Source organism: Mesoplodon mirus, assembly GCF_964341445.2.
Source record: "Mesoplodon mirus genome assembly, chromosome: 3".
Classification (NCBI taxonomy): Eukaryota; Metazoa; Chordata; class Mammalia; order Artiodactyla; family Ziphiidae; genus Mesoplodon; species Mesoplodon mirus.
The window spans coordinates 152,941,255-152,968,568 of record NC_138978.1 but is presented as its reverse complement, the minus strand read 5'-3'; the positions used below and the strand labels follow the sequence as shown (position 1 = coordinate 152,968,568).

General features: G+C 48.9%; 1 protein-coding gene across 1 annotated transcript; it reads right to left on the bottom strand.

The window, feature by feature from the left end:
* Window positions 1–15,743: 15,743 nt before the first annotated feature.
* On the bottom strand, window positions 15,744–26,107 carry FMOD (fibromodulin). Its single transcript, XM_082612915.1, has 3 exons — window positions 25,849–26,107; window positions 22,153–23,140; window positions 15,744–17,643 (listed from the first exon to the last, which is right to left on the bottom strand). Exons 2-3 carry the CDS (start codon window positions 23,129–23,131, stop codon window positions 17,492–17,494), a joined length of 1,131 nt encoding a protein of 376 aa, XP_082469041.1. The 5' UTR covers window positions 23,132–23,140; window positions 25,849–26,107; the 3' UTR covers window positions 15,744–17,491.
* Between the last annotated feature and the right edge of the window lie 1,207 nt (window positions 26,108–27,314).

The window sequence follows — 27,314 nt, the reverse complement described above, 5'->3', positions numbered from 1 at the left end:
CCATTTAGGCCAGCACAGAGTCCTAGTTGGGCCCCTGTCACACATGAAATAAAACAACAGCCTTCTACCTGCTCTACTACCTGGCCTGGCCAGCAGCCCGGGGCAAGTGCAAACTATTTTTATCGTGTCATTCCCTTCCTGCTGCCTTTCTTTGTCATTCTGAATCCCTAAGATGGGAATATAAGGCTCTCCCAGTCTTTCCAACCCCAAATACTCTTTGCAATGGCCTATCTGCACCAGGACCCCTCACCTTGTCAATTCTTACCTGCTCACCTTTCCTTGCAGCCAAGTCCACATTTGCAAGTTTCTCTACTCTGACAATTATCACGGCCCAAAACTTCTTGTAAAAGACTTTGACACACTTTCTTCTAGGATATGAGCACTTAACCATGTGCTGAGCACCGACAGTTGCCAGATACTCTGCCTGGTGCCTTACACACAGAATGTCTCTAGTAATGTCCACAGCGCACTGTGAGATATTGTTACCTCAAGTTCACAGATGAAGAAAGCAAAGCACCAGTGACTAGAGGGGGAGGTAGTGGAAACAAGTTTAAAATCGATGTGACTCTTGGGACTTCCCTGGTGGTCCAACGGTTGAGAATCCATCTTGCAGTGCAGGGGACACGGGTTCGATCCCTGGTCAGGGGACTAAGATCCCATGTGCTGCGGGGCAACTAAGCCCACGCGCTGCAACTACTGTGCTCTGGATTATGCATGCCACAGCTCGAGAGCAGCCCGTGTGCCGCAATGAAGAACCCATGCGCTACAACGAAAGATCCCTTGTGCTGCAACTAAGACCTGACGCAGCCAATAAATAAATAAATAAAGCTTTAAAAAAAAAACCACCAAAAAAACCTATGTGACTCTCTAGAGTTTTTTCCTTCACCTGTTGCCTCTTCAGGATAGTTTTCCTGAATAATCCTGCTAGTCCTCTTTAAAAACATTCTTACCTCAGGGCTTTTCAATGTTTGTACATATGGTTTAAAACTGCTTGCACTTTTTTTTTTTTGGCACGCGGGCCTCTCACTGCTGTGGCCTCTCCCGCTGCGGAGCACAGGCTCCGGACGCACAGGCCCAGCGGCCATGGCTCACGGGTCCAGCCGCTCCGTGGCATGTGGGATCCTCCCAGACCGGGGCACGAACCCACATCCCCTGCATCGGCAAGCGGACTCTCAACCACTGCGCCACCAGGGAAGCCCTGCTTGCACTTTTATAACACATTTCTTACTCCAGAGCCTCTTCATGATGTACATACATGTCATTTATTACTGTTTACACTTTCATAACAAAGAGTCAGCACATCTTCATGTTTTGCTTTTGGTTGAGGTCTGGTGGCTTTGCAAGCTTGCATCCCCTCTCCAGCTGTTACCGTACACACCTCCATAGGAGGAATCATTGTGTTCTATTTCTTTTTATACCCCCATGTGCCATCCACAACTTGGCATGAGACAGTCTTAGTACACTGAGTACACTGGCAGTTGAATGATAGGATGTGCCCACAGGTGACTGGGGGGCAAGTGCCCTCTCCTCACTGCCCTCTTCTAATCCTCCCTCCCATTCAGGACCTAAAAGGGAAATTGCCCACTTTGGGAGTTTCCTAAGAGGGGATGAGGGAGCCCTGTGAGCTGAGTCCCCCTGCAGATATCACAGTTCCCAGCACATGGTCTACACACCAGCAAAATGTGTTCTTAGATGGATGCTGATGGTAGGACTTCATTTGATCTTTTCAGTTAAATCTGTTCCACACAACTGGAACCACAACAACTTGAAATAATAAGCAATGAGTAGGCAGATATGGATGCAGATCTAGATAAATAAGTTTGGAAATAAATGGAGACTTATTGTTGGAAAAATGCTTTCACATAACATAGGCTGATGCATCATTTAAGGATTCTGTCTTCATGCTTATACCATGGGTTTAAATTTACACGGTCTGAAGAGGAGTAAACTTTCTGGCTGAGGGTGAGGAGGCCACGGAAGGACGGAGAGGGGCAGAGGCACAAGCCCTCTCAGGAGTCTTTCCTTTATGAGTATTCTTGTCCTGGCTCTAGGAAAGCTGGTGCTGGAGGGGGATGATCCCTTTCCTCTGTGTGTGTGTGATTGGGTGGTGGGGGAGTGACAGTGCATTTGAGCAACTCAGCAGTTAGTTCTCGCTGCTGGTGGGTACCCAGAAAAGTGCGATTAAGCAGCCGAGCCCCTCCCCCAGCTCCTCACTGGCCTAACTAATCCTGAAAGCCCTTTCTTCTCCTGGGCAGAGCATCCCCTTGCCAGCTGCCCATTCCTCCAGGTGTTTCCTGTAGCTCTTTGTTTGCTGGCTGGGTGGCTGAGGGCAGCGAGTGGGAGTCTGTTTTGGCTTCCTGTTAACCAATGACAGCCAGTGTGGGGGTAGGTCTGGAGCTCCGGTATCTGGGGGGAACTGACCACAAACAGCAGCTGCCTCCTGGTACCTGCCTTTCTGAGAGTGTATAAACAGTACTGGGCCCAAAGAGGAAGAAGGCTCTCTCAGCAGAGCAGGGCAGGGGCTTCAGTTGGGTCAGAACAGAGGGTCATTTCGCAAGTGAAATGTCTAGAAGCTTCCTACCTTAATTCCCCTTTCCCCAGGGGAGAGGGTCAAGGTCTAAAGTGTGAGTCACCACAGGGACCTCAGCACAAAGGCCTGGTTGCCCTGGACTCTAACACCGACATGACAAAGGCTGGTGGTGCTGGGTCACCCTCCACCATTCACCTGCCATAAAGTGGAGTGCATTGCTTCTCAAGGCAAAGGCTGAGAGTGGAAGGGGCCGTCTTGACAAAGCCTCCGTTTTCCTACCTCAGAGCTGAAGCGACTATACACCCCATCTTCACCAAACCTCCCCAACCCCAGACAGTTGGTGCAAAGACAAACGCTGTCTTGGGTTTCTCCCTGGCCACTCTTCCCAGGAAGGTAGGGTAGTATTTGCGGTTCAAGTTTCTCCATTTTAGTTGAAGTGATCCACTCATCTGGATGATTATTTTATTTATGTCTCCCTGGGAGGCTGTTGGCTCTGGGAGCTGGGCTGCGTATCTTGATGCTACATTGTATCTCCAGTGCTTGCATAGGGCCTGGCATACAGTAGGTTCTCAACAATATTGTAAATGAATGAATGGGAATGTTACCTCCTTAATCCTTTTCTGTCTTTGTGTTTGCAATGGGCTAACAGAATAACACAATAATAAATGGCACTAGTGAGCATTCACCATGCGTATAATATCATTAAATTCTCAGAGTAACTCCATGGATTGATATTATTACCCTTAGACTATAGATGAAGAGACTAAGACTCAGGGAAGGTGAAGCAGATTACCTACAGGCGTACTGCTAGTAAGTGACAGGGTCGGGTCAAATCCAGGACTGGCTGAATAAACAGAGGGGGGAAAAAAAGAAATAAAAACTAAGGCAAAACTGGATCCAGGGTTTCTTCTAATTCCCCCTGTCACCCTTAGCCCTCTGGTCTTCTGGATTCCAGGAACTTTTACACCAAGCCACAGTTCACATTGCAGATAGTCAACAAAAGGTAAGAAGTCTGGAATCTCAATCTTACGTATATTTTATGTCCAAACTCAGCTTGCCTGTCCTCTGAAATCCTGCCACTTATCCTAGCCTCGATTGATTTTATAACAACCCTCTAAACTTTTATAGGAAGAAGTTGCTCTTCCCTCGCTTATTCATGTATATGATCTTTTATTTGTGTATGTCTTCCTTGAATTTCTTTTTTGTTTATGTGTCATGTTTCAATTTGAAGGTTCTAGAGATCACCTCTGGTATTTCTCAATACCCACTGTAGCTTCTGGGTTTAATGCAGTACCTGGGTATGAAACTGAGAGCAAGAAGGGCTGGGGAACCAAGCAGTCTAGTCTATACACTTCAGTGGACTCCCCCCAACCCCATAGGGCTCTCTCTCTCTCTCTCTCCTTTGCCCTTTGCCTCTTTCCAGATGGAGAAATCCTGATCCAATAGAGACCAATCAGCCAGATGGATTGCTTCATCCTCAGCTGCTGACTTCCCAGCTCTTGTGCAAAACACAGGAACTCCTTGTGCTCATTGTGACCCACTTCCTTTCTTACTAGGACCTGCTCAGGGTAGAGGCTTAGGTCTCAGTGGCTTTCTTGTTTTTGTAAAAGGAAAATAATCTCCCTGTCATAGTCGCCAATAGGCTTTTCCCATGACTTTTCCCATGGCACCTCCCAGGTGGGAGAGAAGAGAAAGGAACCCTGACTGTGTCCTGAGATGAGCTTCAAAGATACCCAGGAGGGCGGAACACGATGTAAAACCACTTGTTAAGATTACAGTGTTATTTGAATAGGAGGGATTGAAGTGGGTCAACGCAGGTCTTGGAGTCCAGGGTCTGTATCTGGGCTCTAGCACAGAGCCAGCTGCACGTGCAGCTTGAAGGACATATTTATGGTTTTGAGTTTTCAGTTTGGCAGGCAGGCAATGTGTCCTGGAGTAAGGGCTCTCTTATGTCCAGAGATGGGTCCTTGTGAGAAGCACAGTGTGGGGGGGGGGGGCGGCAGAGGTGAGAGTTTTTGTCCTCAGTGCGTTGTCAATCCAAAGATGTTGATGGGATAATCATAAATGCCAGTACATAAAACAATGATATGTGGGGCTTCCCTGGTGGCGCAGTGGTTGGGAATCTGCCTGCCAATGCAGGGGACACGGGTTCGTGCCCCAGTCCGGAAGGATCCCACATGCCGCGGAGCAACTAGCCCCGTGAGCCACAGTTACTGAGCCTGCGCGTCTGGAGCCCGTGCTCCGCAACGAGAGGCCGCGATAGTGAGAGGCCCGCGCACCGCGATGAGGAGTGGCCCCCACTTGCCGCAACTAGAGAAAGCCCTCGCACAGAAACGAAGAGCCAACACAGCCAAAAATAAATAAATAAAAATTTTTTAAAAGGCAAAATTCCTTTAAAAAAACCTGATATGTGATTAAATACAAATTAATGGAACTACATAGAATGATACATTCTACATAAATAAGTGCTTAGACAGTTGCTAGACAAATGGAAATGATTAGAGATGGGTGAGGTTAGCTCAAGCAAGGATCGGGAAAGACAGATGTTTTGAGAAATGCCTTTATTATCTTGTGCCCAAACAGCTCTGAGCACAGGCACCTTGGCCAACTCAAACAACAGGAGGTCCGGTGGGTGGGTGGAGGAGCAGGGCATGGAGCCAGGTAGGAGGAGAGTGGTGAGCTCTGTTCCCTAAGCTCTGAGCGACTATGCCCACTCCCACCCCTCACCCCTCACCCCTCACCCCCAGCACCACAGCTCAGTTCTTCTGCAGAAAGAACAACCGGGGGCCTTCAGCCCCGAAGAATGCAGACCTGTGGCCTCAGAATCATAACTTTGCATATGCTATACATTTTCACTGTTTTAAGACATAGGGAATGATTCCCTTTTGTTCTGAATTTGTCGAGATCTCTTAGCACCTTAACCTAGAGTTCCCATTAATCCTTCCAAAACAGACTGGACTGATGTTGGAGGGTGGAGGGAGAAGGAGACAGAAATCGGAGATTCAGGAGATTAGGGGGCCAGGGGAGCCTTCACCTCTACTCTTTAAAAAAGATCTTTGCATTGCCCTAGACCTTTCTGGTCTCAATTGCCTCATGAAATAATAGATGTGAAGCACTTTGAAAAATGTTTCAACACTCCACCTCCTGGGAGTTATGACTGTGGGGAAGCTGAAAGTAAAGCCTCCATGGGGGACTTCCCTGGGGGACCAGTGGTTAAGACTCCATGCTTCCACTGCTGGGGGCACGGGTTTGATCCCTGGTTGGAGAACTAAGATCCCACCAAAAAAGAAAAGAAAAGAAAAGAAAACCTCCTATTTTCACAGCCTGTCCTGTTTATAGAGCACTGGATTGCACACCAGCTTACTCTCCACTCTTCTGGGAGGTAGAGGTGGCGGGTGATTTTACCATTGATGGAGAGGAAACTGAGGCTCAGACAGGCTAGATGACTTGCCCAGAATTATACAGCAGGCAGATGGTAAGCTGAGCATGGAAGCCAAGTCTCCTGATTCCTGGTCCATTTCTTTCCACCTAGCCTCTTAATGTTTGAAAGCACACATGGGTTATTTTGATAGAATCCTATTCTAGAACAACTCAAAATTCATTATTTAATGGCAGAGTGCCAGATCCCACTGTTCTCCACCTGTTAGGTCTTGGATTTTTCAATTTAACCCTATGTTTTGAGAGGCAAAACAATGCCCAGTCAAGGGAGTTTTACAGAACGAAAGCCTTCAAAGCACAAAGCCCCAAGCTACCACAGTGTAGCATTGTTGCCCCAAATTGAGGCCTCCATTCCCAGGGATCCTGGCTCTGCACAGAGCTGGACAGAAGCCGAGGAGGAGTGTGGGGGCAGAGCCTCCCCAGAGGGAAACAGATGGGCAGGCTGGCCCCAGTGCCAGCACTTTGAACAACCCTTTTCTTTTCCAGCCAAACGTCCAACGTCATTCCCCTCTCACCTCCAGCTCCCAGGCAGCCTCCCCCTACCCCCATTCTGTCTTTGGGTGGGCTCTGAGTAGCTGATGGACTTTGGAGGGATGGAGGCTGTTCTCCTTTATGACTGGCAGAAGGATGAAAGGAGGCTTGAAACTGGTGTGGGGCAACTGTTGCCATCTGTCTGGTGGGACGTCACCAGGGATGATCTCGCCCATTCACTCCTTCACGCACTGCTGGGCTCGGGCCTTTTGTTTGGTTGGCTAGGGGTGGGGTTGCTGTAGTGCAGTGGAGAGAGGCGGCGGGTGAGAGAAGCAGCTTCTTTGTGTCTGGACCAAACTTTGAGTGATTCACTAGGGTGATTTGCATGAGGAAGCTGCCTAAGCCCCAAAACACCCAAGTGATTGACAACCTCCAGCCCTCTCCCCTGGTCACATCCCCCTCCCCCTCCCCCTTCGGCCAAACAGCTCCCCAGGGTTAGAGGGAGTGGCCCCAGCTCCTCTGCAGGGATGAGGAGCAGGAAAAGCTGCTCTGGCCCTCTCTGTCCACCCTCTGTCCCCATCCCTTTCCCAGTTGGAGGTGGGTCTGGTGTCTTCCTCCCTCCCCACCCCCATCAGTCCCTTACAGCTTTTTTCTTTTTGTTTGGTTTCTGCGTACTAGGCTGGCAGGCAGAGGGGCCAAAGCAGGAGGAAAGGCCCATTAACCACCCAGCAGCTGAGCAGGAAAAAAAAGGAGCTGAATAGAGATGACAGGGTTGGCAGCCCTCCAGCCCAGCTCCTGGTCTTTGAATAACACCCCAGGCCAGGAGCTGGGATCAGTGTGTGGGAGGCTTTGGGGCATTTAATTATTTAAAGGGCTCACTAAAAGGAGCTAAGACCCTGGGGAAGGGGGAGGACAGGCAGATGGTGTGCCCAAGTTGCTGGGAACCTGGAAACTGGGTGCAGGATGGGTGAGGGTGAGGGTGGGGGTGGGGGAGGTAGGGAGGACTGAGCTAGAGGTCAGGGTTCAGGGAGTAAGAGAATGGGGGAGGGGAAGTGAAACAGAGATTGCCCTCTAGACCCAAGCAGGCCCTGTGGATAGTCTTTGCCTACACCAGCTGGGGGCAGGCTCTCAGCCTCTCCTTTCTGTACTCCTGCCCACCACTCCCCAACTTTGAAATTCGTATCTGCCCTAAGAGGGAACCATTTTGGAAACACACAACAAAACTGTGAAGCTTAGGGGATTACCCCTTCTCTTCTGGCACTTAGGGATGTTCCAGATTGGTTCAATGGTGACCTGAACTGGGCAGATGGATAGGAGGATTTTCTCTTCCTCCATCCCTCCCTTCCTCTTTCTCTTTCTTTCTTTCTTTCTTTCTTTCTTTCTTTCTTCCTTCCTTCCTTCCTTTCTTCCTTCTTTTCTTTTCTTTCTTTCTTTCTACTTGTGGTAAAACTTCTGCAACATAAAATTCACCATTTTATCTAGCTTCATTTTATAAGGCGAGACCATACACTGAGTCTGTGGAAATACTGAGAAAGCAAATAATTGGAGGTCCTGCTCTTGGGGCACAGGATGCTTCAAAAGGCAGTCTGTGCCCCCAAGAGCACAGGGGCCCTAGGTCCCTAGGTAGAAACGTACTAGTCAGATTCAATTTGAATTCAGTTCTGCCATGTACTAGCTCTGCGACCACAGGTAAGTTATTTAACTGTTCAATGCCTCAAGTTTCTCATCTTTAAAATGAGGATGAAAAATTGCTCCCACTCAGTATTCTTGAGGAGATTAATATAGCTGAAGCACTTAGAAGAGTGTCTGGCTCTTTGTAAGGACACAATAAGTGTTATTAAATATTATTGTCATTACCATTACCAGATCAGGAGGCCTTTATATAGGCTATACAATGGAAACTGAGAGAAACAGGGAATTTGGGAATTGGGTACAAGGCCAAAGGGGAATTTGGTAAGGGTGTAGATTTGCCTCCATCCTTTCTCCCATTTGTAATGAGCTACGGTTGGAAATGTGGTCTTTGCTGTTCCAAAAATAGTAGTCCTGTTCGGGTAGCCCCCCTTTCCCACCTGCATCCCTCTTCCACCTTCACCGGGGCGAGCAAACAGCTCCAGGACCTGGGGCTCTGAAACCCTCTGGTCCAGACCCTTGCTTTGTGACAGTTTAGGCATCATTGTTAGCCCTATTTTACTGATGGGAGGACCAATTCAAAGGGGTTAGGGGACTTGAGATTTGATTCTTCTACTTCTTGGGGCTTTCCCTACTCTGGCCCCGCCCAGGCCACAAGGTCATGTGGAATGAATTGGTCACTTGGTCACTGTGGGGCACACAGTGCAATACAGCATCTCAGCCTGTCTGAACTTCTCAGTCTGGTCGGCCTCAAACGTGTGAGGTGGGCTTGTTTTCTGCACCTTCCAGCGAGGCAGTTCTCCCGTCCTCAACACGCCTGGGGGGCAACGGCGACGGCTTTCAGTCGGGGACAGCCGAGGATGATCCCGCGCGGGCCGCCCGGACTCAGACGTGCACAGCAAGGGTGGTGCTGCGGGGAGGCTGGGGGCGTGAGGGCAGGCAGGTGTTTGGCTCCCTCCCTCCCGGATGTGGGCAGAGGGAGGAGCCCCCGGCCAATCATCCACGTCCCTCAGTCCCTACGGAGAAGCTGGCTGGGACCTTGAACCGCGACCAAACGCGCTAGCTAGTTGGTTTTCCTAGTTTGGCAACCGGGTGGTGCCGCAGCCTCCGCCCCCTCTGGGAAGCCCCCACCTTGGTAACAAGCTGCTGATTGGCTGGCCGTGGGGCACAGCGGACCAGTCAAAGCCCTCCTTGATGTCGAGGTTTGGCAGAGAGGAGTTAAAAGGGGCGGGGGGTGGGGGAGGCGGGACACTACGCGTTTTCGGAGTGGAGGTGCTACGCGGGTAGGGAGCGGAGAATCGGGTCTTTCACCAGGAAAGGGCAGACGGGGGAGGGGCCGAGGAGTGGCGGCCTCTGTGCCGGGACCCCCTCCCTCCCGCCACCTGCTGCTAGAGCGTCTCGAGTCCCTAAAGCTTAGGTCTTTCCCCCATTTCTCAGGCCTTCCTCACAGTCTGACCGACTGCAGGGCTGGTGCAGCCTTTCTTGAGCAGTTTTGGAGGTTCCGGGTTTCTGAAACCTCCTCGGTCCTCTCTCCAAAGTCCCTCTGTATTTGGGCGTTTGTTTTCCCAAGTTTGTTACTCGGGCCCTCTTCGTTTTCTTCTTGTATATCTGTGTGTGCGCAAGCCCTCCTAGGGCCGTGTTACCAGTCACCCATCCTCTAAAACCAAATTAATCATCCGCTTTATTACACTGTACCTATTGGCACCAACCTCCTAGACTTAGTACAGTATACATTTCTGAGGACATACATTGCAAGCTTTGTAAGAGAAAGCATTTTGAATAACTTTGTTCCCCCACCTCAATGCACACAAACATACGCACATACATATTCAAAGAACCTAGCACAGTAGCACCAAGATTAAGACTCTAGAGACCGTGACAGGGTACAATTCCAGCTCTGCCACTGCTACTGGCTGTGTGACCTTGAGCAGATACTTCACCTCTCTGAACCTCAGTTTTTACCAATGAAAAATGCTAATGATAATAGCACCTACGTCCTTGCATTATTATGAGAAAATGCCTGACACATAATGCCTAATAAATGATATTATTTTAGATATTAATAAAGAAGGAATGAGTATTACTTCCCCACAGTTAATCTCAGCCCCCCATTCTTGGTTTAGGTGCTAGGGATAACAGCTAGATTCTAGGGACATTTAAAATTACTATCAGTAAAGCAATTTAGGACTCAGAATAAAACTTAGCACAGTCTCACAGCCCCCAGGCTTCACATAGGTCCTGTTTTAGCTCATAGATTTTACGAAGGGAGAGATCTGTTGGCAAGATAGGATTCTTTTTTCCTCAAGGACTTCTCTTAACAAGGTTTTTTTTTTTTTTTTTTGACCGCATTCAGCATGTGGGATTCCCCAACCAGGAATCGAACCTGTGCCCCTGCAGTGGAAGCTCAGAGTCAAGGACTTTTCTTCAAATTCCTCCCTCTCAAAAATTTTAGAACAGCAGCATCTGAGGATTTACAATAATCCCATTTTAATAGGATTTAACTTTCTCCTTTTTTTTTTCACGGACTCATGGAGTGCCCTACCTGACCTCTCCATATACTTACATTAACACCAAGGTGTGATTGTTAAGTTTTTCCCAAAACTCTCCACTGAAGTCCTTTCTTGTTGCTCAGAGACTCATCTTTTCTGCAGTCTTTGCCTCTCCCCCAAATGCTACACACTGGTCCATAGATTTTCTTCAGTAAACACGGAGGCTGGCAATTCAGTGCTCACAGACCCCTAGTGGTTATCCTGCCATGTTCTATCACCTGCCATACCCTGTTGATATCAGAAGTGGCCTTTGTTGATGTTTTGCATTATTAAGAACAAAAGCAATGATGTGTCTGGGGCACCTCAGTGGTGCCAGATGCCGGGGACAGGGAGGATGCAAGGGGCACCCAGCACTGGGGTGTAGTTCAATGGGAAGCCAGCAGACCTGGGTTTCAGTGTTGAGTATATGCCATTAGGGGCAAGTCAATAAAAAGTGTTAGGTCTCAATTACCCTATCTGTAAAGTAGGTGAATCAGACCTGTCTCCTTACTTTATAGATATTTTGGGAAAATAACTGGGGTCATACTGTTGAAAGCACTTCATATTTTTTGGAAATTAAAAGGGGTGTGTTTATGTGGGTGTGGGTGTGTGCACAGGCTATTAAGTCCATTTTATGCTCCTATTTCCATTTGGCTCCCAGAAATACGATCCAACAGTTGTTATTAAAAACTTATGAACCCAGCTTTGTGCTAACTGTTGTGAGGTATATGGAGGGATCATATGACACGATCTCTACCTTTAAAGAATTTACAGTCTAACCAGGTTGCTCAACTAACACATGAAATGATGTGTCGTATTGACTGTGGGTCCCCCACGTATCCTCTTCTATCTTACAAGTAAAGGATGATCTGGTGGTGTGACAATGGAGCCAATAGGTGGACAGATCCCCCACGTATCCTCTTCTATCTTACAAGTAAAGGATGATCTGGTGGTGTGACAATGGAGCCAATAGGTGGACGTGCCTTACTGCAGCTAGCACAACGGCTTGCCTCTTACCTCTCTCTTTCTATCCTTGGTGGGGTGTGGGGTCTTACAAGCCATCCTCACTGCTGCCTTTGCCAGTGCTCATGTCATGGCCTGATGCCTTGTGACCTGAGCTTGGGGAGATGCTCACCTTTGATGCTGCCCTTCACTTACCGTTCATGTAGTTACCTGTTCCTGACGCTTTCTCATCTGCACCTGCCCACTGCCAATGCTTACAGATGCCATCCCAGCCATTGTAGCTACAGCAGCTCCTGTGGGGTGGGCTTTGGGTGGGACACTGAGGGTACTATTATTCCCAGCCCCCTGTACCCGGCAAGAGAGACCACCTCCCTATCCCTTCGAATCTCTGTATTTGCTCCCATGGCCAGGTAGACTAGAAAAGATGCAAGTTGCTCACATTTCCCCACAGCACAGAGGGCTGTGTCCCATTTGGGGCTCCCCCCAGCCTTCTTGGTGTTGGGAGCTAGTGTGGGATGGGGTGGAGGACCAGTTCTGTTGCTGCATGCTCAGCAGGCAGATTCCAGCTCCAGATTCTCTGTGCTGGACCAGCAGATTTAGCTCCTTTCCTTTTTGGAGACTGTCAACAAAGGCTCAGCATAGCTTCTAAGAAGGAATAGATCAGTGTAATTGCTATCATCTCTGAAAAAAAAAGATGGGCATGCAAATTAAAATAAATATCAATACCAAGTCTCATCCATCAGACTGTCCAAATTACTAAAGTCCGAAGCAGTATTTGGCGTCACGGGGATGTGGGGAAATGGAGGCTCAGGTACAACTCGTGTGAGTGCACATTCGTACAACCCCTTTGGAGAGCAGTTTGACAGAATCTAGTAGAGGTAAATTGTTCATATTTCACGACTTAGCAGTTCCCTCCTGGGCATATATACCAGTAGTTTTTAACTGGTGGTGGTTTTGACCCCCCCAGGGAACATTTGGCAACTTTGGAGATATTTTTGATTTGGACTGGGGAGGGGACAGATGCTAATGGCATCTAGTGGATAGAGGCCAGGGATGCTGCTAAACATCCTACAGGCAGTCCACTCTGTCCCCCCATCCCTTGCCCAACAAAGAATTATCCAGAGCCAAATGCCAGTAGTGCACTGTTAAGAAATCCTGATGTAAACTCGAGAGAGACTCTCAAATGCAATCTCAAAGACACAGATAAAAGGGGCTTCCTTGGTGGCGCAGTGGTTGGGAGTCCGCCTGCCGATGCAGGGGACACGGATTCGTGCCCCGGTCCGGGAGGATCCCACATGCCGCGGAGCGGCTGGGCCCGTGAGCCACGGCCATGGAGCCTGTGCTCCGCAACGGGAGACGCCGCAGCAGTGAGAGGCCTGCGTACCGCAAAAAAAAAAAAAAAAAAAAAAAAAGACAGATAAAAGGATGTTCACTGCATTATTTGTTTCTAACATTACAGTATTGAAAATAATCTAAATGTCCCTCAAAAGGAGAATAGAGAAATGAATTTAGGTGTTTTCATACAATGGTTAGAATGAATGAACTGGAACTACAAGAATCAATATGGATAAATCTTGAATACCTAATGTTCACTGAAAGAAGCAGAGTAATACAGAAAGTGCTACTCTGTAAAGTTTAAAGACACAAACAACTCTCTACTTCCCCTGTGGATGTAATGCAAGTTAGTTATTTTTGTCTCCACAAAGTTCCACGGCAAGTACCTGGAGACCTTTACATTCATTCTTTCATACACTAAATGCGCCAAGTATTGACATTATCTGGCTCAGGGTTTTGCATACAGAAAAAAATTTGTTGAATGGTTGAGCTGTGCTCATAGAGAGACAAGACCATGATTTGCCTTCTCCTCTTGCCTTTCCTCTATGATCTGCCTTTCTGCCTGTCTTTGCATGGCTTAATTTAGAGAGGGTCCCAGAACTTGGATGAGAAAACACTGAATGTTCATTTTTCACACTGCTAACTGAAATTTAGCATTCCCTTCAATTATGAAGGTAACAAGTCACTGCAGTATTAGCAACCTGAAGCTTTGTCCCCAACTGAAATTACAGGTATTTTCATATCACATTACAGTTATTGAAAATACATACATTCATGCTCATTAGCACTTCGAAATGATTGTAGTTATTTAGACTTGTTGCTGGATCTCGTTATTTATGACATTAATAAACAAACATTTATATATATATATATATGATCTAAAATATACATTTTGATAACTGTACTTCATTGTAATTGGTTTCCTTTGGAATCCAATGGATTTTATTTTATACCTTCAAAAACATTTTGAGAAGAGGGCCATAGGCTTTGGCAGGCTGCCAAAGGGGTCCACAAATGTCAAGACTCCCTGGTTACACCATACCTTCTGATGCTTTGATTATTGGTTAAGTGTCCATTGGGGCTCGGTACTGATCAGAGCCGAATGGGAGAAAGTGGGCATGGATTGCTGCCTTCAAAAGTTTCAGAAAAGGCTCTGATGGTGCGAAGTGAGATCTGCCCACTAGTTGCTGGAAGACAGAACTGTGAGATTGAGCCGGGGCTTTGGAATGTTGGTAAAGTTTTTTGGTACTTGTGTCTGAAATAAGAGAATAAAGGCAGTAGATGGTTTTACCCCTGCCTACAGCTCCAGCCTCGTTGCTCCTTGCCACTGTGCCCCCAGCCATGTTTGCTGTCTTTCAGTGTCCAGGAAGCTTCCTCCTGCATTAGGAGGTCTATACATGGTGTTATCTTTGCTGGACTCTCCTCCCATCTCTTCATCTAGGTAAGTACACTTTCCCTCCGTATCTGATTATCTGCACCTGATCCTCCAGACTAGGTCAGGCTCCTTGATAATCCTCATGTAGACCCATCCTCATCTCCTTCACAGCCCTTTCTCAGTTTGTAACTATGTGGTCCTTGGGGTGACTCTTTAGTTCACTGCTTGTCACTGCACCAGATTATAAACCCCCCAATGGCAAGGAAGGCTTGCTTTTATTGTATGCAGTATCCCCAGTGCCTGACCAAGGGCTTGTGGTAAATATTTATTGATGAAGAGTGAATTTTAATTGGAAAATTCATAAAGGGACTGTGAATGCTAGCAGAATAGATTTACGTCCACAAAAAATAAAGTCGGATGGCCTCCCCCCACTTGTGAGACCCCATCTACCACCAAGCATCCCCCACACTCCTAGCAGTTCTGCATACACCAGAAACACAGAGATCTTCAGGCTAGCACAGTAGAAACAGTATAGCAAAACTGACAGGCTGGAGAGAGAGATGGCCTGGGGTCAGATCCTGGCCTTGATGCTTTCTTCCTGGGTGACCTCGGCCTCTTTGTGCCTCAGTCTCTCCATCTATATAAAATAGTGAAAATAATAGTACCTCTGGCATAGAATGTTTAGGAATGCTAATGAAGCCACATAAATAAAATACCTAACACATAAGTACTGATCAAATGGTAGCTTAAAGGAAAAGAGACAACTTTTATCCATCAGAGCCTGATGGATAATCCACTCCTGCTACCCTCTTGAGAAGCACTGGATTTAGAAACAGAATTTCACAGAATATATTAGTGAATATCTTCAGTAAATAATATATTTAGCTCAGTAAATATCAGTTGTGGTTATTTCTCTATTAGAAAATAGTGAATTGTCCTAAAAGCACAAGCCTAGCTCTTAAAGGCTTTCAAGAAATGTGCATTGAGAAGTTGAATGAAAGAGCAGATGGGCTACTGAATGCTTATTTTCCTCTTCCAGGCCCAACTTGGCTTTGCAGTACTTGACTGCCCTCAGTTCTACATAGTTGCCACTAGAGGGCAGGCGCGGTTAAGACAACAATATACTCTGGCCCCACCAGCGCCATAATTACTGGGTAAACAAGGGAGGATGGTTGAAGGAGAAAAATGATAGAATGATTGAAAAAAAATTTTTTTTCTTTATCTCTTGGGGACCAAATGGAAGGAAATATGGAGCTAGTGAGATTGAAATTAGACCTAAAGAAGAACTTCCAGAGCACAGAGTTTGCTAACTAGAGATTTTATACAGGTGACTTTTTAAAAACCTCTTAGCTATATCTACCCAAGCAGAATAGATGAGAAAGTGGGCTCCTCCAGTCTGAGGCTTATGTGAGCACCCCCCACCCCCATAAAGTAACCCTTCTGTGTCTGCCTTAATTGACTCCATTCTTGCAGATGCAATTGTAAAATAACTTTATTAGTTGGGTTAGCCACCACTCATGCTTTTCCTGTAATAAGGATCCTTTATAGAGGCATGATGGTGTTCACATGCAGATACTTTCTGAAGAGCCCTGGGGCAAGGGGCAGCCTTGCCCCTCACCTCAGAGCTCCTTTGTTGAAATGAGCTGGTTTGGCTTTTGTGGATTTCAGGGTCTGGAGTCAAGAAGCAGTCCAAGTATACCCCCCTTCCCTTTTCAGGGAAACTGCTTCAAAGCATACACTGTATCAGGGATACAATGGCATCTGGGCAAGGAGCAGATTAGGGCTAGCTGTCCTCAAGCAGTCCCTGGCCATGGCTGCCTGGATGGCTCCATCCCAATGGTACCCCAAAGAGCAGGAGGGTTAGGTCCCCAGACAACACTACTTTCAGAAATGGGAAGAATTAATTGCTCTCCACCTAAGCTATAAAGCAACAGCCATCTTCAGTAATGAGAGTGTAGCTCAGAGATGTGAAAGCAGAGGGTTCTGTGCTCAGTACAGGCAAGATTTGGCTGCCTGTCCTGGGCTTCACTGACCCAATGAGCATCTCCAGCCAGAGCTGGTACTATTAACTGTGGCCTTAGGACAAAACAATTAGTTCAGATACCAAAACAATCAATACCACAGCCTCCTCCTTTGGCAAATCCAGGGCTGGTTGGAGTCTGTCTCTCCCATCAGGATATAGACCTTTCTGCTTGCATAAAAGGAGAGGACAAATTACCTCTCTCATGCTTTGAGATCCGCATGGACTCTGCCTTTGAAGATAAAGACCCAAGTAGGGACCTGCTGGGAATGCAGAGAGTGCTGGCTAAGAATGAAACTACTGGAGCTGCTTCCTCAATTCAGCCAATTCGAGGTGTGTTTGCCTCCATTATGGATGCTGATGATAAGCAGAATCTGGCCTTTCCTCTTTTTTTTTTTTTTTTTTTTTGGTCAAGCCCAAACTAGTCTCCAGCTGAGTCCACGGCCTTTCCTCTTTTGAAGTCTGATCCACCTTCAAAGAATTGCTTAGCTGCTAAAGTATAGCCCCATACATTTAGCTAAGCCTGAGGTTGGTTTTCTCCTCCCACATCAAGCCAAGAACATGGTCATCATACTGGTGACCTCTGGTGTAGAGGTGACTCTTGGTGTCCTTCCAACCTCAGACACGAGTGTGAGTTCTCTGCACAGGCACTGGGCAGATGAGCATATGCCTCTGCCCAAGGCAGAGAAGAGGTGTCTGTGGGGCAGTGTTGAGTGGATGAGGTGGACTTAGGAGGAGGCAGTTGGCCAGAGAGATATATACTGAGAAGCAGCGAGTGGGAGCCCAGAGTATCTGCACAACTAGCCCAGCACATGGGAGAGCTGTCAAGCGCTGCTCACAGACAGAATCAGTGATTGTTTAAAAAGTAAGGTTATGTACTATTGCTCAAGCAAATTTCAGGGTTCACGGCACCAGATCATTGTGAAGAATGGGAAATGAGATTTCTGGGGTTGGGACTTCAGGGGTTACTCCCTCTGCCACCACTTCTGTCCTGGAAAGGAGAGTTTCACGTCCCTCAGAAGAAGGCTGCCTGTGCCCTGATTCCACCTAAACTTGCCTACAGGGAAGAAGACTGTAGAGGGAGCCCGTGGACCTCTGTCACATGGTCTGTCCCAGACCTTCCAGCAAAAGCCAAACCAAACCATCAAGCCAAATGCAAAGGGGCATGGGGGCTCTGGCCCTGTGCCCAGTGTGTGGGCCGCTCAGATCTCGATGAGGCTGGCGAGGCGCAGGCAGAGGGGCGCGTCGGGCGGCATGGCGCTGCGCTTGATCTCGTTCCCGTCCAGGCGCAGCACCTGCAGCTTGGAGAAATTCATGACGTCCACCACGGTGCAGAAGCTGCTGATGGAGAACTCTGTGGGAACAAGAGGGGCGGGGGTGGGCCGGAGAAGCCCAGATCAGGGACCTGGGTCCGCAGTGAGGCCAGACAGCCTCTGTGAAGCTTTTCTAATGTGAGAGGTGGAACTCGGCTGGGTGGGGCAGGCACTTTCCAGGATCGGAGTCATACTTGCACCAATTAGTGGGCAGAACCAGAGACAGAGTGGGGTCTCTGCCTGCGTAGCTCCACCTCATACCCATCCCTCTCTGTAGACCCTGGAATGCCCGGGAATGTCCTTCCAGCCAGGCCTTGATCTTTTCCCATCTGTGGGCAGCAGGTGGCAGCAGAAGGCAGTCAAAGACGAACCCTAGCAGGTTTGATTGCTTTTGGAGAGGAGGGTGTTTCCGAATCGCTTTGAGAAGGAAGACTGGGGAAATGCAGGGACTTAAATCTGGAATATTTCCTAACACTTTGCAGATAGAGAAAGTGGCAGAAAATTAAAGAGAGAAAATCTAGACTGAGAGACAAGTGTCTGTGCGTGCAGAGCTTTGAGGGCGTTGTCCGTGTACATTCTGAGTAAAGGCAAAGGAGTGAGCAAGGCCCTGAGGTTTAAGGAGATGCAAACTGAGAGATGAACAGGGCTTCTATGGAGCTCAAAAGTCAAATAAATAATTCCCTTGCGTCCCGCATTTAATATGATGTGGTTTAGCCTCCTTTTTTGTAATCTCAAAAGAAGTACCCTTTTTTGAAGATTTTCCCTCCCAACCACGCAATCCTAATTGATACAGTAGTTCTGTTTGATTTAAACGCAAATCCTTCTGCTACCATTCACCTTGTTCTCCCTCTGGTTGTCGTCTTGGACAAATCAACCACCTCTGTCTCTAGCCTACTGGGTCAGGAACTTGAAGGATAAAAACCAAGAACTCAGCTAAAACTCCAGCAAGGACAGCCAGAGTCACCACTGAGAAGCTGCTGAAGCCCCTAGAGACTGCCTTCAACGTTGTGTGTGAGAGCGTCAGGAAGGCGGCTCACGTCCAAGGGGCTTTGGGTGAGGTTACCTGTCGGGTCTACGTAGGTTGTAACACTTAGGCAGACCCAGAGCTGGGCTTGCTTTCGCTTCAACCAGAGGCATTCCTCTGCTTGCCACAGTGGTCAGGAGCTGTGTGTCAGCCTGGAGCTGGGCAGGAGGAATGGGAGGAAGGCTTTCCTGACTCTCTTCCTAGAGGTGACCTTCGAGGGCATTGTGGATGGAGAGATTATGGGTATGAATGTGAAGGTTGCAAGGAAGACAGTATGGAGAGCTTAGATAGATGAAGGAGTTGTTTTTTAAATTAGCACTAGCAATTGTTTTCAGTCTCTGTCAAGACTGACAGAGAGGAGATGGGGTGAGGCTGCATGCAGCCAGTTAACTTGTACTGCAAATGTAAGATAGAAAACCCAGCCCCAAAGAATAATGAGAAGAACAGGGAATGCCCTTCTTTGGAGAGCACTCAGAGGAGGGGGGTGGAGACCTGGAATGCTTTTGGATGTTTCCTTTCTGGTACCAGGGAATAGATCAAGTGGCCTCCAGGTGGACAGGTTGGGGGCAGAGCCAAGGCCAGGGGCCAGGTCTATGGTGTCTGTGTGGAACAGGTGGAGTGAGTTGGGCTGGGGAGAAGTAAAGTGGCCCAGCTAAAATATCACCTCCAACCCCGTCGGGGGACTGCACTTAGAGGTTCCACCAGAGATTCTCTACACCATCCTGGGGCCTTCAGACTGCCTGCTAAAGTCCTGGATCCCAACTGTTGAGCACTTAGGGGCTGCTCAACACACAGCGTGTATAGATTCTATCCACAGGCTGAGCACCGTGAGCCCCCCTGTGGATCTCCCCTAAGCTCATGAATAGGACAGGGGCTTCTGCTTGGAGACTCTGGAGGACACTTTCCATCCCAGATTAAATTCTGACAAAAGTCTTTCCAAATTTCTCCTGGTATACCCGCCCTGCTCCCTGGATCTCAGAGCTACTGAATAACATTCTGAGCTGTGTTTCCTGCTATTGCCAGGCTGGAAAAACTGAGGGAGATGCTAATGGAAGAAGGAAGGGGGAGGGAGAGAGCTGGGCCTAATTCCACTGCACACCCTTCAGCTCCTGTCCTTTTAGCTCCCCTCTCAGAGGGTTGCTTCAATATCCCACCTTCACCACCCACCCCTGCTCTGGGTCCCTGACCAGCTGTGCAGGGTGACCTCCTTCACATCTGCCCAGGCGAGGGTCTGAGCTTGGAGAACTGTCTTTCCTGCTGGTGGTCTGAATCAGAGAGATACTCCTTCCATTCTCAGCTAGAGAAGCCTGGCTTTCAGTCCTTTGATGTTGATGGTAGAGGCTATGCTACAAGACCTAGGTGACCTAAAGAGATTGCCTTTCCTTCTCTGTGTCTCAGTTTCCCCATCTTTGCGATGAAAAAAATAAAACAGAACAAAACTGTACCTGGCAACTTCAAAGTGGCAGTGAGAAGAAAAGCTTATAATATAGTTACTATGTAGCGCTTTTTCAATTATGTGCCAGGCGAACCGAGCACTTTACATGTATTAATCCACTAATTAAGAAAAATAAGGAGTTGGTGTTGTTTTGCCAAAAGAAGACTAAGAGGGAGATAACCAGACAAAGGGACTTTGGCTTAAATTGCACAAGAAGGGATTTGGGGTAGACACTGGACATTTTTAGGTTTGACTTAAGGGACAACTTTCTTGCAAGACCTTGAGACACTCGACTAAAGTGATTTTATCTTTGGCAGAGCTTTTGGAAGGGAAGGGGTGAACCGCCTTGTATTTGAGCGGCAGATGTGGTTCTGCAAGAAGGCAGGGTGACAAGATGCTGCAACGGAGACTCTCCCACCCCAAGTTTCACTGACTGTACAGTTAGGCGATATCTAACGGCTTCTCTCCCATGACAGCTGCTCTTTGTTGTCACATTTTCAAGGTCAAACTCTGATAAAGCACAGTATACACTATGACATTTCTGTTGTGACGATCCTCCTGTACTTAGAATGGGCGGCAGATAAGTAGTGGTGACTTCTGGGTGGGGTGATGGACAGCTACAAGCAAATGTCAAACCCTTTGCAGCATGCAACATCTTAGAGACCAGAGAACCCTGCCTTGGGAATAGGAAGACCCGCACCCCCACCCCCCCCACCCCCCCAAAGAAAGAGAGACTTTAAATACAAAACAGTTTGCCCTATGCTTGATGGTTGGTGTCTTGCACTTCCAACTAGAGAACCAGGCACCTCTTCACCTTGCCCGCCTCACAGTCAACCTCTGGGACTGGTGCCTCTCACTCAGAGGGCTGTCTAGCTCGTTAACATCTTGCCAAACGACTGATCTTTTCCCTGAGCACAGGGAGAGAAAGTATTGATGGGAGAGGTTGTGGACTCAGTCCCTATCCATGCTTTGATGGTGGTGTTTGCTCTCAGCAGGCTCTACTTCTACCTTTGCCGATGGTCATTAATGAGTCCTTCATTCCCCAGGGAGAGGGGTACTTTGCTGCAGAGGAAGAGCGGTTAAAATCTGGCTCTACCTTCCAGCTGGATTAAGGTATCAGAGGCCCTGGGGTAATGTAAGCACACTGTGAACACAAGATCCCGAGAGGGAGCTGAAAATCAACTAGATAATCCAATCTGAAATGAAGATTTTAGTTCTTGGAGACAGAGAGGCAGCACTTTAGGCCTTTTCTGGGAAGAGCTTGGAAAACAAGAAGCCCTTGTCCTTGTCCACCACCCCAGGGTTTTGCGGTGGTCGGGCTCATGTTACCCTAGGGGGCCTCTGCCCTGCCACCAGCAGCTCCTAGTACTCCAGGGAGAACCAACCAGAGCAAGTGCCGCATTCATCTCTGAGAGGCTACAAATTCTTGTCCACCAGTTGTTGTGTTTAAAAAGCAAATAAACATCCAAACACAAGACCAGGCTGTCGAGGCACGAGTAGATCAGGTGGAAACAGAGAGCTCATCCTCTTCTGGGTCAGTGAGAAAGTACAGATAGCAAGGTTTCTTAACAGCACACTTTCCTCCTGAGACGGACCATAGAAGTTCAACTTAAATCCCCCTGTCTATGAACTGCCCCCTCCCAAACCTCGCCAAACTCCTCTCTCACTGCTTAACACATGACCCCTTCCTCTTAGACACAGGAATTTCCTGGCTGCCCCCCTCCAGGTGGCCTGTTAAATGACTGGTCCCTTTGTTTGTGGCAATTGCATTTCTCAGAAGGGCTCAGTCCTGTGTTCCTCCAGCCCATGCCCGCTTATCTCTCAAGACCTAGGTTGAGACTTACCTCTTCTGGGAAGTCTTCTTCCATACCAACCCACTCTCCCACTGACTTTTCCTAGCACTGCTGTGTAGTATAAGAGTATGCCACTATGTACCATTTTGTACAGGGGTATGGCAGGGTTTTCAGCTTACTTCATTGGTACTCTTTGGTTCCCCTACTTCTATTTCTTCTGTATTGCCCCCAGCACTCAGAATTGGGTCTTTGCAATGCAGCAGACGGCCCTCCCCACTCCCCTTTGCCAGAGTCTCACCATTGATCCTATTGCCTTGGAGGTAAAGGTTCTCCAGGTTGGTGTTCACTGGGGGAATCTTCTGCAGCTGGTTGTAGGAGAGGTCGAGCTCAAGGAGGCTGCTGGAATTGAAGGTGTTAGAGGCCAGGCCACTGTTGGTGAGACTGTTGTGGGACAGCCGCACATACAGCAGCTTGGGCGACCCCCGGAAGTAGCTGTCGGGGACCGAGTAGACATTATTGTGCTCTAGGTACAGCTGCTCAAGGGCTGAGGGCAGTCCATCAGGCACCTTCCGAAGGTGGTTGTAACTCAAGTCCAGCAAGATCAGTGACCGGAGGCCTTTCATCGAACTGCCCACTTCCTGGATCTCGTTGTGTTGGAGGTACAAGGCCGTGAGGTTCTCCAGCCCCTCCAGCGCATTGTTGGGGACCCTCGAGATCTGGTTGTGCTCGAGATGGAGCTCCCTCAGGGATCGAGGCAGTGGGCCAGGCATCCGGGTCAGGTTGTTGTGGTCCAGGTACAGCCTCTCCAGGTGCCTCAGCTTGGAGAAGACCTTCCTGCCCACCTTATCACTGGTGATCTGGTTGCCATGGAGAGCAATCCAGAGCAGCCCAGTGGCGTTGTCGAAAACGCTCTCCTGGATGGAAGAGATCTGATTGTTCTGGAAGTAGACGTACTTCATGCGGGAGGGGACGAAGGGTAGGTACTTGAGGTTGCGGTTGTCACAGTACATGGCTGTGGGGAAGTTGGGGGGGCAGTCGCACTCTTGGGGGCAGTCGCGGGGCTCTGGTGGGGATGGAGAGCCATAGGCGTAGGCAGGACCTTCCTCTCCCCCGTAGGGGTAAGGCTCGTAGGGCTCATAAGGGTAAGGGTCATAGGGGTCGTAGTAGGTGGACTGCTGGTTGCGGAGGTAGTGGAACCACCAGTGGGAGTCTTCCTCATACTGGGCCCGGGAAAGGGAGCAGAACCCTGCCAGCAGCAGGAGGGAAGCCCACTGCATGTTGTCTCTCTGCAAAAAGGGGGAGAGAACAGAGTAAGCAGACGTGAGTGAGACTCTGGGGAGGCAGGGAGGCAGAACAGGTGAGCCTTAGTCCTGGAGCTCTGCAGACCTGACTTGAGCAGCAAACAGCTGTGAGCAGGAGCCTCGCTGTCACTGCCTCTGGGCCCCCTCCCAGTGCCGCCTCTGCACACTTGGTCCAGCGGAAACGTGGCTGTCTGGCGGGGAGCTAGGTGCCTTTTCCTCTGGTCATAGAGTCACAGAAACATAGCCTTTGAGATTAGAAGGACCTTGAATGGAGGTGCTGCATTTTGGGGGGAGGGCAGGTCCATAGGAACCTCTAGCAACCTGAAAGTACTGTTGGGGGAGCTAGAAAGGCCACAGCAATTCCCATGGGAGTGGTAGTAGTGGTGGGTGCTCTTTAGGCCTGAATTCACATCCAGTTTGGACTCCCGAGGACATAATGTTTCCCAAGAGTCCAAGGAAAAAGCCCTCTGGCTCTTTCCATATCTCTGGGAGACATCCAGAAGTGGCTTGAGATCTCAAAGGGGAAGATCTGAACTACTTGGCAAGGCAGAGGGTTTCTGTTTTGAGTCTGTGGGGAAGGTTGTGGTCCCCCTGCAGCCACCACAAGGCTTGGGCTCGTGGTGCCAGCATCTGTAACGGTGCCAGCATCTGTAACAGTCTGCTGGTGAGGAAACTCTCCTGTTGGCAGTTTGTGGCTACACATGCAGCTTGGCTGGCACAGGGTCTTCATGTAACAGTTACAGATTCCCTCCAGACTGGGGCCACTGCCACCCAGGTATGGCACTTGTCTTCTAGAGTGGGCACTGAGTGCATGCAAGTCTTAGTGCACTTGTCCAGTAAAGTGTTACTACTTCTCACGCTCCCCCATGGACATTATGCAAGAGGCAGATGGGACCAAGAGAATGAATGAGGAACATCAAACAATGGAACAGGAATTGAAGACTCTTGAGTATGCCCAAGGGAACATGGCTTTAGAATGGGATTCTGGCATCCTCCTCTCCCATCCCAAGCCACCTCTGGATTACCAGGCTCCATATCTAGGCCCCCACATTTCCTGGCAGCCCATTGCCTTCGAGCTTGTTATGCTAGCGAGATCAGAGCCGGGTAGGCTTAGAGAGAAGTGTGGGTTTGGTGTCACCTGAGAGGGAAGCTGAAGGACTGGAAGATGAGGGGTCATGGGGTGGCATATCAGGCTGGATGTCTTACTCTGAATACCTATAGCCAAAGCACTGCATAACCCCTGTGAGCAATGGGTACCTTCCAGCGGGGTGATTGTCACCCTTGGGCAGAAAACCTTAGAACCTTTCTTGGTCTGGGAATAGTCACGTATGCCATTCACGTTGCTATTGGCCCTTGCTGGGGTTGGCAACCGTGGACAGGAGAAAGAAAGGAGTCTAAAAGCCAACATCAAATCCAATGAACCAATGAGAAGGACCCTAATGGTGACAGTCTAGTCACCTTCTGGCCACCATCTCTGTCAGACCTCTCTGTCCCCTGAAAGCAATTCCCTTAGGCCCACTTTATTCCATTAGCCTCTGGGTTGCAGAGGCGAGGCCCCTGGCTCATCCTCAGGCAGCCTCAGACAAAGAACCCACAGTGTTTCTGAGGGGCCAACCCAGCCACCCACTGCCTGGACATGCTGGCTGGGCCTTGGCACTGGCCAGGGGAAGACGGATGGAATGGCCCATTACCAGTAGCACATTTTTCCGTGCTCAGCTCTGGGCTGCTGCAGGATCACGGTGGCTGTCTGGAGGCTGGCACAGTCAGCCTCTGTCTCCATTTCTCCTTCCAGACTAGGCACCGTGGCAGACAAGAGCCATCTTCCTCTTCAAGACCCAGCCTTCCAGGGCTGTGCATCCTGCCCACTTGACTCTCCTTTGGAATCATGACCGCTAAAAGGGTTTGGTGGCACCTTATTCCTCTCTTTACCCTACTCCCATCTCTTAGCAATGTTGCTCCAGGGTTTATACTCTTAAATCCTCACCCCCGCCACCCCCAATGATAGAGACCCTCCTGTGCTCAGAGCTTTGTAAGGTGGAGAGTTTCTAGGACTGGCACTCTCTGAGTTGGGGGAGGCTTACTCAGGAGTTACTGCTGTTCTTTCATTTCTCCATTCTAGAGAACCATTTCTCCCTTCTGTCAGAGTCCAGGAGGTCAAGCCAGAGCTATTTCCTCACCTGAATTGGATCCCCATTTCACAGCTCCTTGGACCTGGTCAAGTCTCAACATTTCTGTGTATTCTTTCCCTTTCACCCCAGCAACACACAAGCACGCGTGTGCACGCGCACGCACGCACACACACACTACACAAAACTCCCTCTCCGCTCTCATAACAGAATTTAGTTACCACAACCCTTCTGAAGAGAGACTGCAGGGACACAGGGCTAGGATGGTGGGCTTTCTGAGCAGAGTAGGGCAGAGCTGGCTATGCTAGATACCTGGCCCTTCACTTTTTCATGCCTGAGAATTGGATGTCCCCCAACAACAGAAAGAAACTGTAGGACAAAGGTAGCATGTTGGAAACTCTTCCTTCTACTCCCCTTTCCCCGCTCCAGCATCCTGGGACACAGCCCAGATGGGAGAAGGACGAATGACTCCTTCCGCCCGGCCCTTTCCCTGCTCCCCAGCCTCCTTGCTCTTGTTCCTTTATGGAACTACCAGGGACAAAACCTGAAGTAAAATGACTGACTTACCTCGAGTTGAACCTTTCAGAGAATGACCACGTCTCTCTGTCTGGCCTCCTTGGTTGGAGAGCGTGTGAGAGGGAGAGGAGTGAGGGTGTCTACTGAGAGTGTGTGTGTCTGTGCCAGGCCAGGGCCCGCCCCCAAATTCCTAATCAAATGTTGTGAAGAGAGGGGTTGAGGAGGCCGGATCCTGGCTCTTTCGGCTCTGCTGCGGGGGCGGAGCTCACACTCAACCTCACAAAATCCTGCTGTCCGCCTGACGCTATAAAAACCACCTTCTTTCCACTCATCTGCCCTAAAGCATTGGCAGCTCAGGGTCTCTTTCTGCTGAATGAGTTAGTGGCGCCCTAGAAGTTATTTGTACAGTCTCTTAGGAAGCGCCTGGATTTCTCATTAAACCCACAAGGGCAGAGGCAGGGATGGGGAGGGCCAGGATTTGGGAAGAGGCATCTTAACTCTTTCAGCAACCCACGGGTCCCACCGGAGAGCTAGTGCTCACCTTTCTGGGCTCCGGCGCCCTCTACGGGCAGGTGGTTAGGCTAATGGACAAAGGAGAGGACACAGGACAGCTGGCTCTGGCTCCAGTTCCATCCCTGACCAGTGTAGACCTGTCTGGGCAGTAGAGTTTCTCTCTCCCCACTGTGATAAAAGGGAAGAAAGGGACTCTCATATTTGTTGATCACTTACTGTTCACTAGCCTCATGCACTTTCGCCTGTCTCGTGATGATCTTGGGGTTAGCAACAAGTACCTTGTTGAGTTGTAGCAAGGACTCTGTGAGGTAATTTGTGTGAGGCCCCTGGCCCAGACATGATTGTTATTGTGCCCATTTTACAGATGTAGAGACCCTGAGCAAGGGGAAGATGAGGTCAGAGAAGTAGGCAGCAGCTAGACCATGAAGGGACTTTTAGGCCATGGAATGGATTTAACTTTTATTCTGAATGTTTAAAAAGCAACCTGTTTTAAGCAGAGGAAGTGAAAAGATCTCAGCTACATTTTTAAAAGCACATGGGAGAGACTGTTGTGTGGCAAAAAGCAGGAAAGTGTGGAAGCAGGAGCTCTAGCCCACCTTCGTTGAGAGATAATGGCAGATTGGGCTAGTGCAATGGAAGAGGGGACAATGTATTTTTAGATAATGAGTCTTGAAAATGGACCAGATAGGGAGTTAGAGGAAGTCAAGGATGAGTCCTTGATTTTGAGTTTGAGCAACTGGTTGGGTGGTAGCACCATTTCCTGACCTTAGAAAGATGGGGAGGGACAGGGTCTAAGTTAGAGATGCCTGTTAGGCATTCCAGTGGAGATGCATGCAGGCAGTTAGATATATGAGTCTGAACTGGAAGTTCAGGGACTAGAAGAATTTGGATTACCTAGAAGCTCAGTAGCTTAGATGAACCCATGCATCCTGAATGCTCTTTCCTCAACTAACTGCCTCATGCTAACATCCAAGAAACACCCCTTTAAATTTTTTTAAATTGTG

What these genes read in the sequence shown, in the direction of transcription:
- FMOD (XM_082612915.1), bottom strand. Translation starts at nt 23,131, where the DNA reads ATGCAGTGGGCTTCCCTCCTGCTGCTGGCAGGGTTCTGCTCCCTTTCC. An exon ending in CCAAGGCAATAGGATCAATG is followed by an intron (nt 17,644 to 22,152) that starts GTGAGACTCTGG and finishes TTGTTCCCACAG; the next exon opens with AGTTCTCCATCAGCAGCTTC.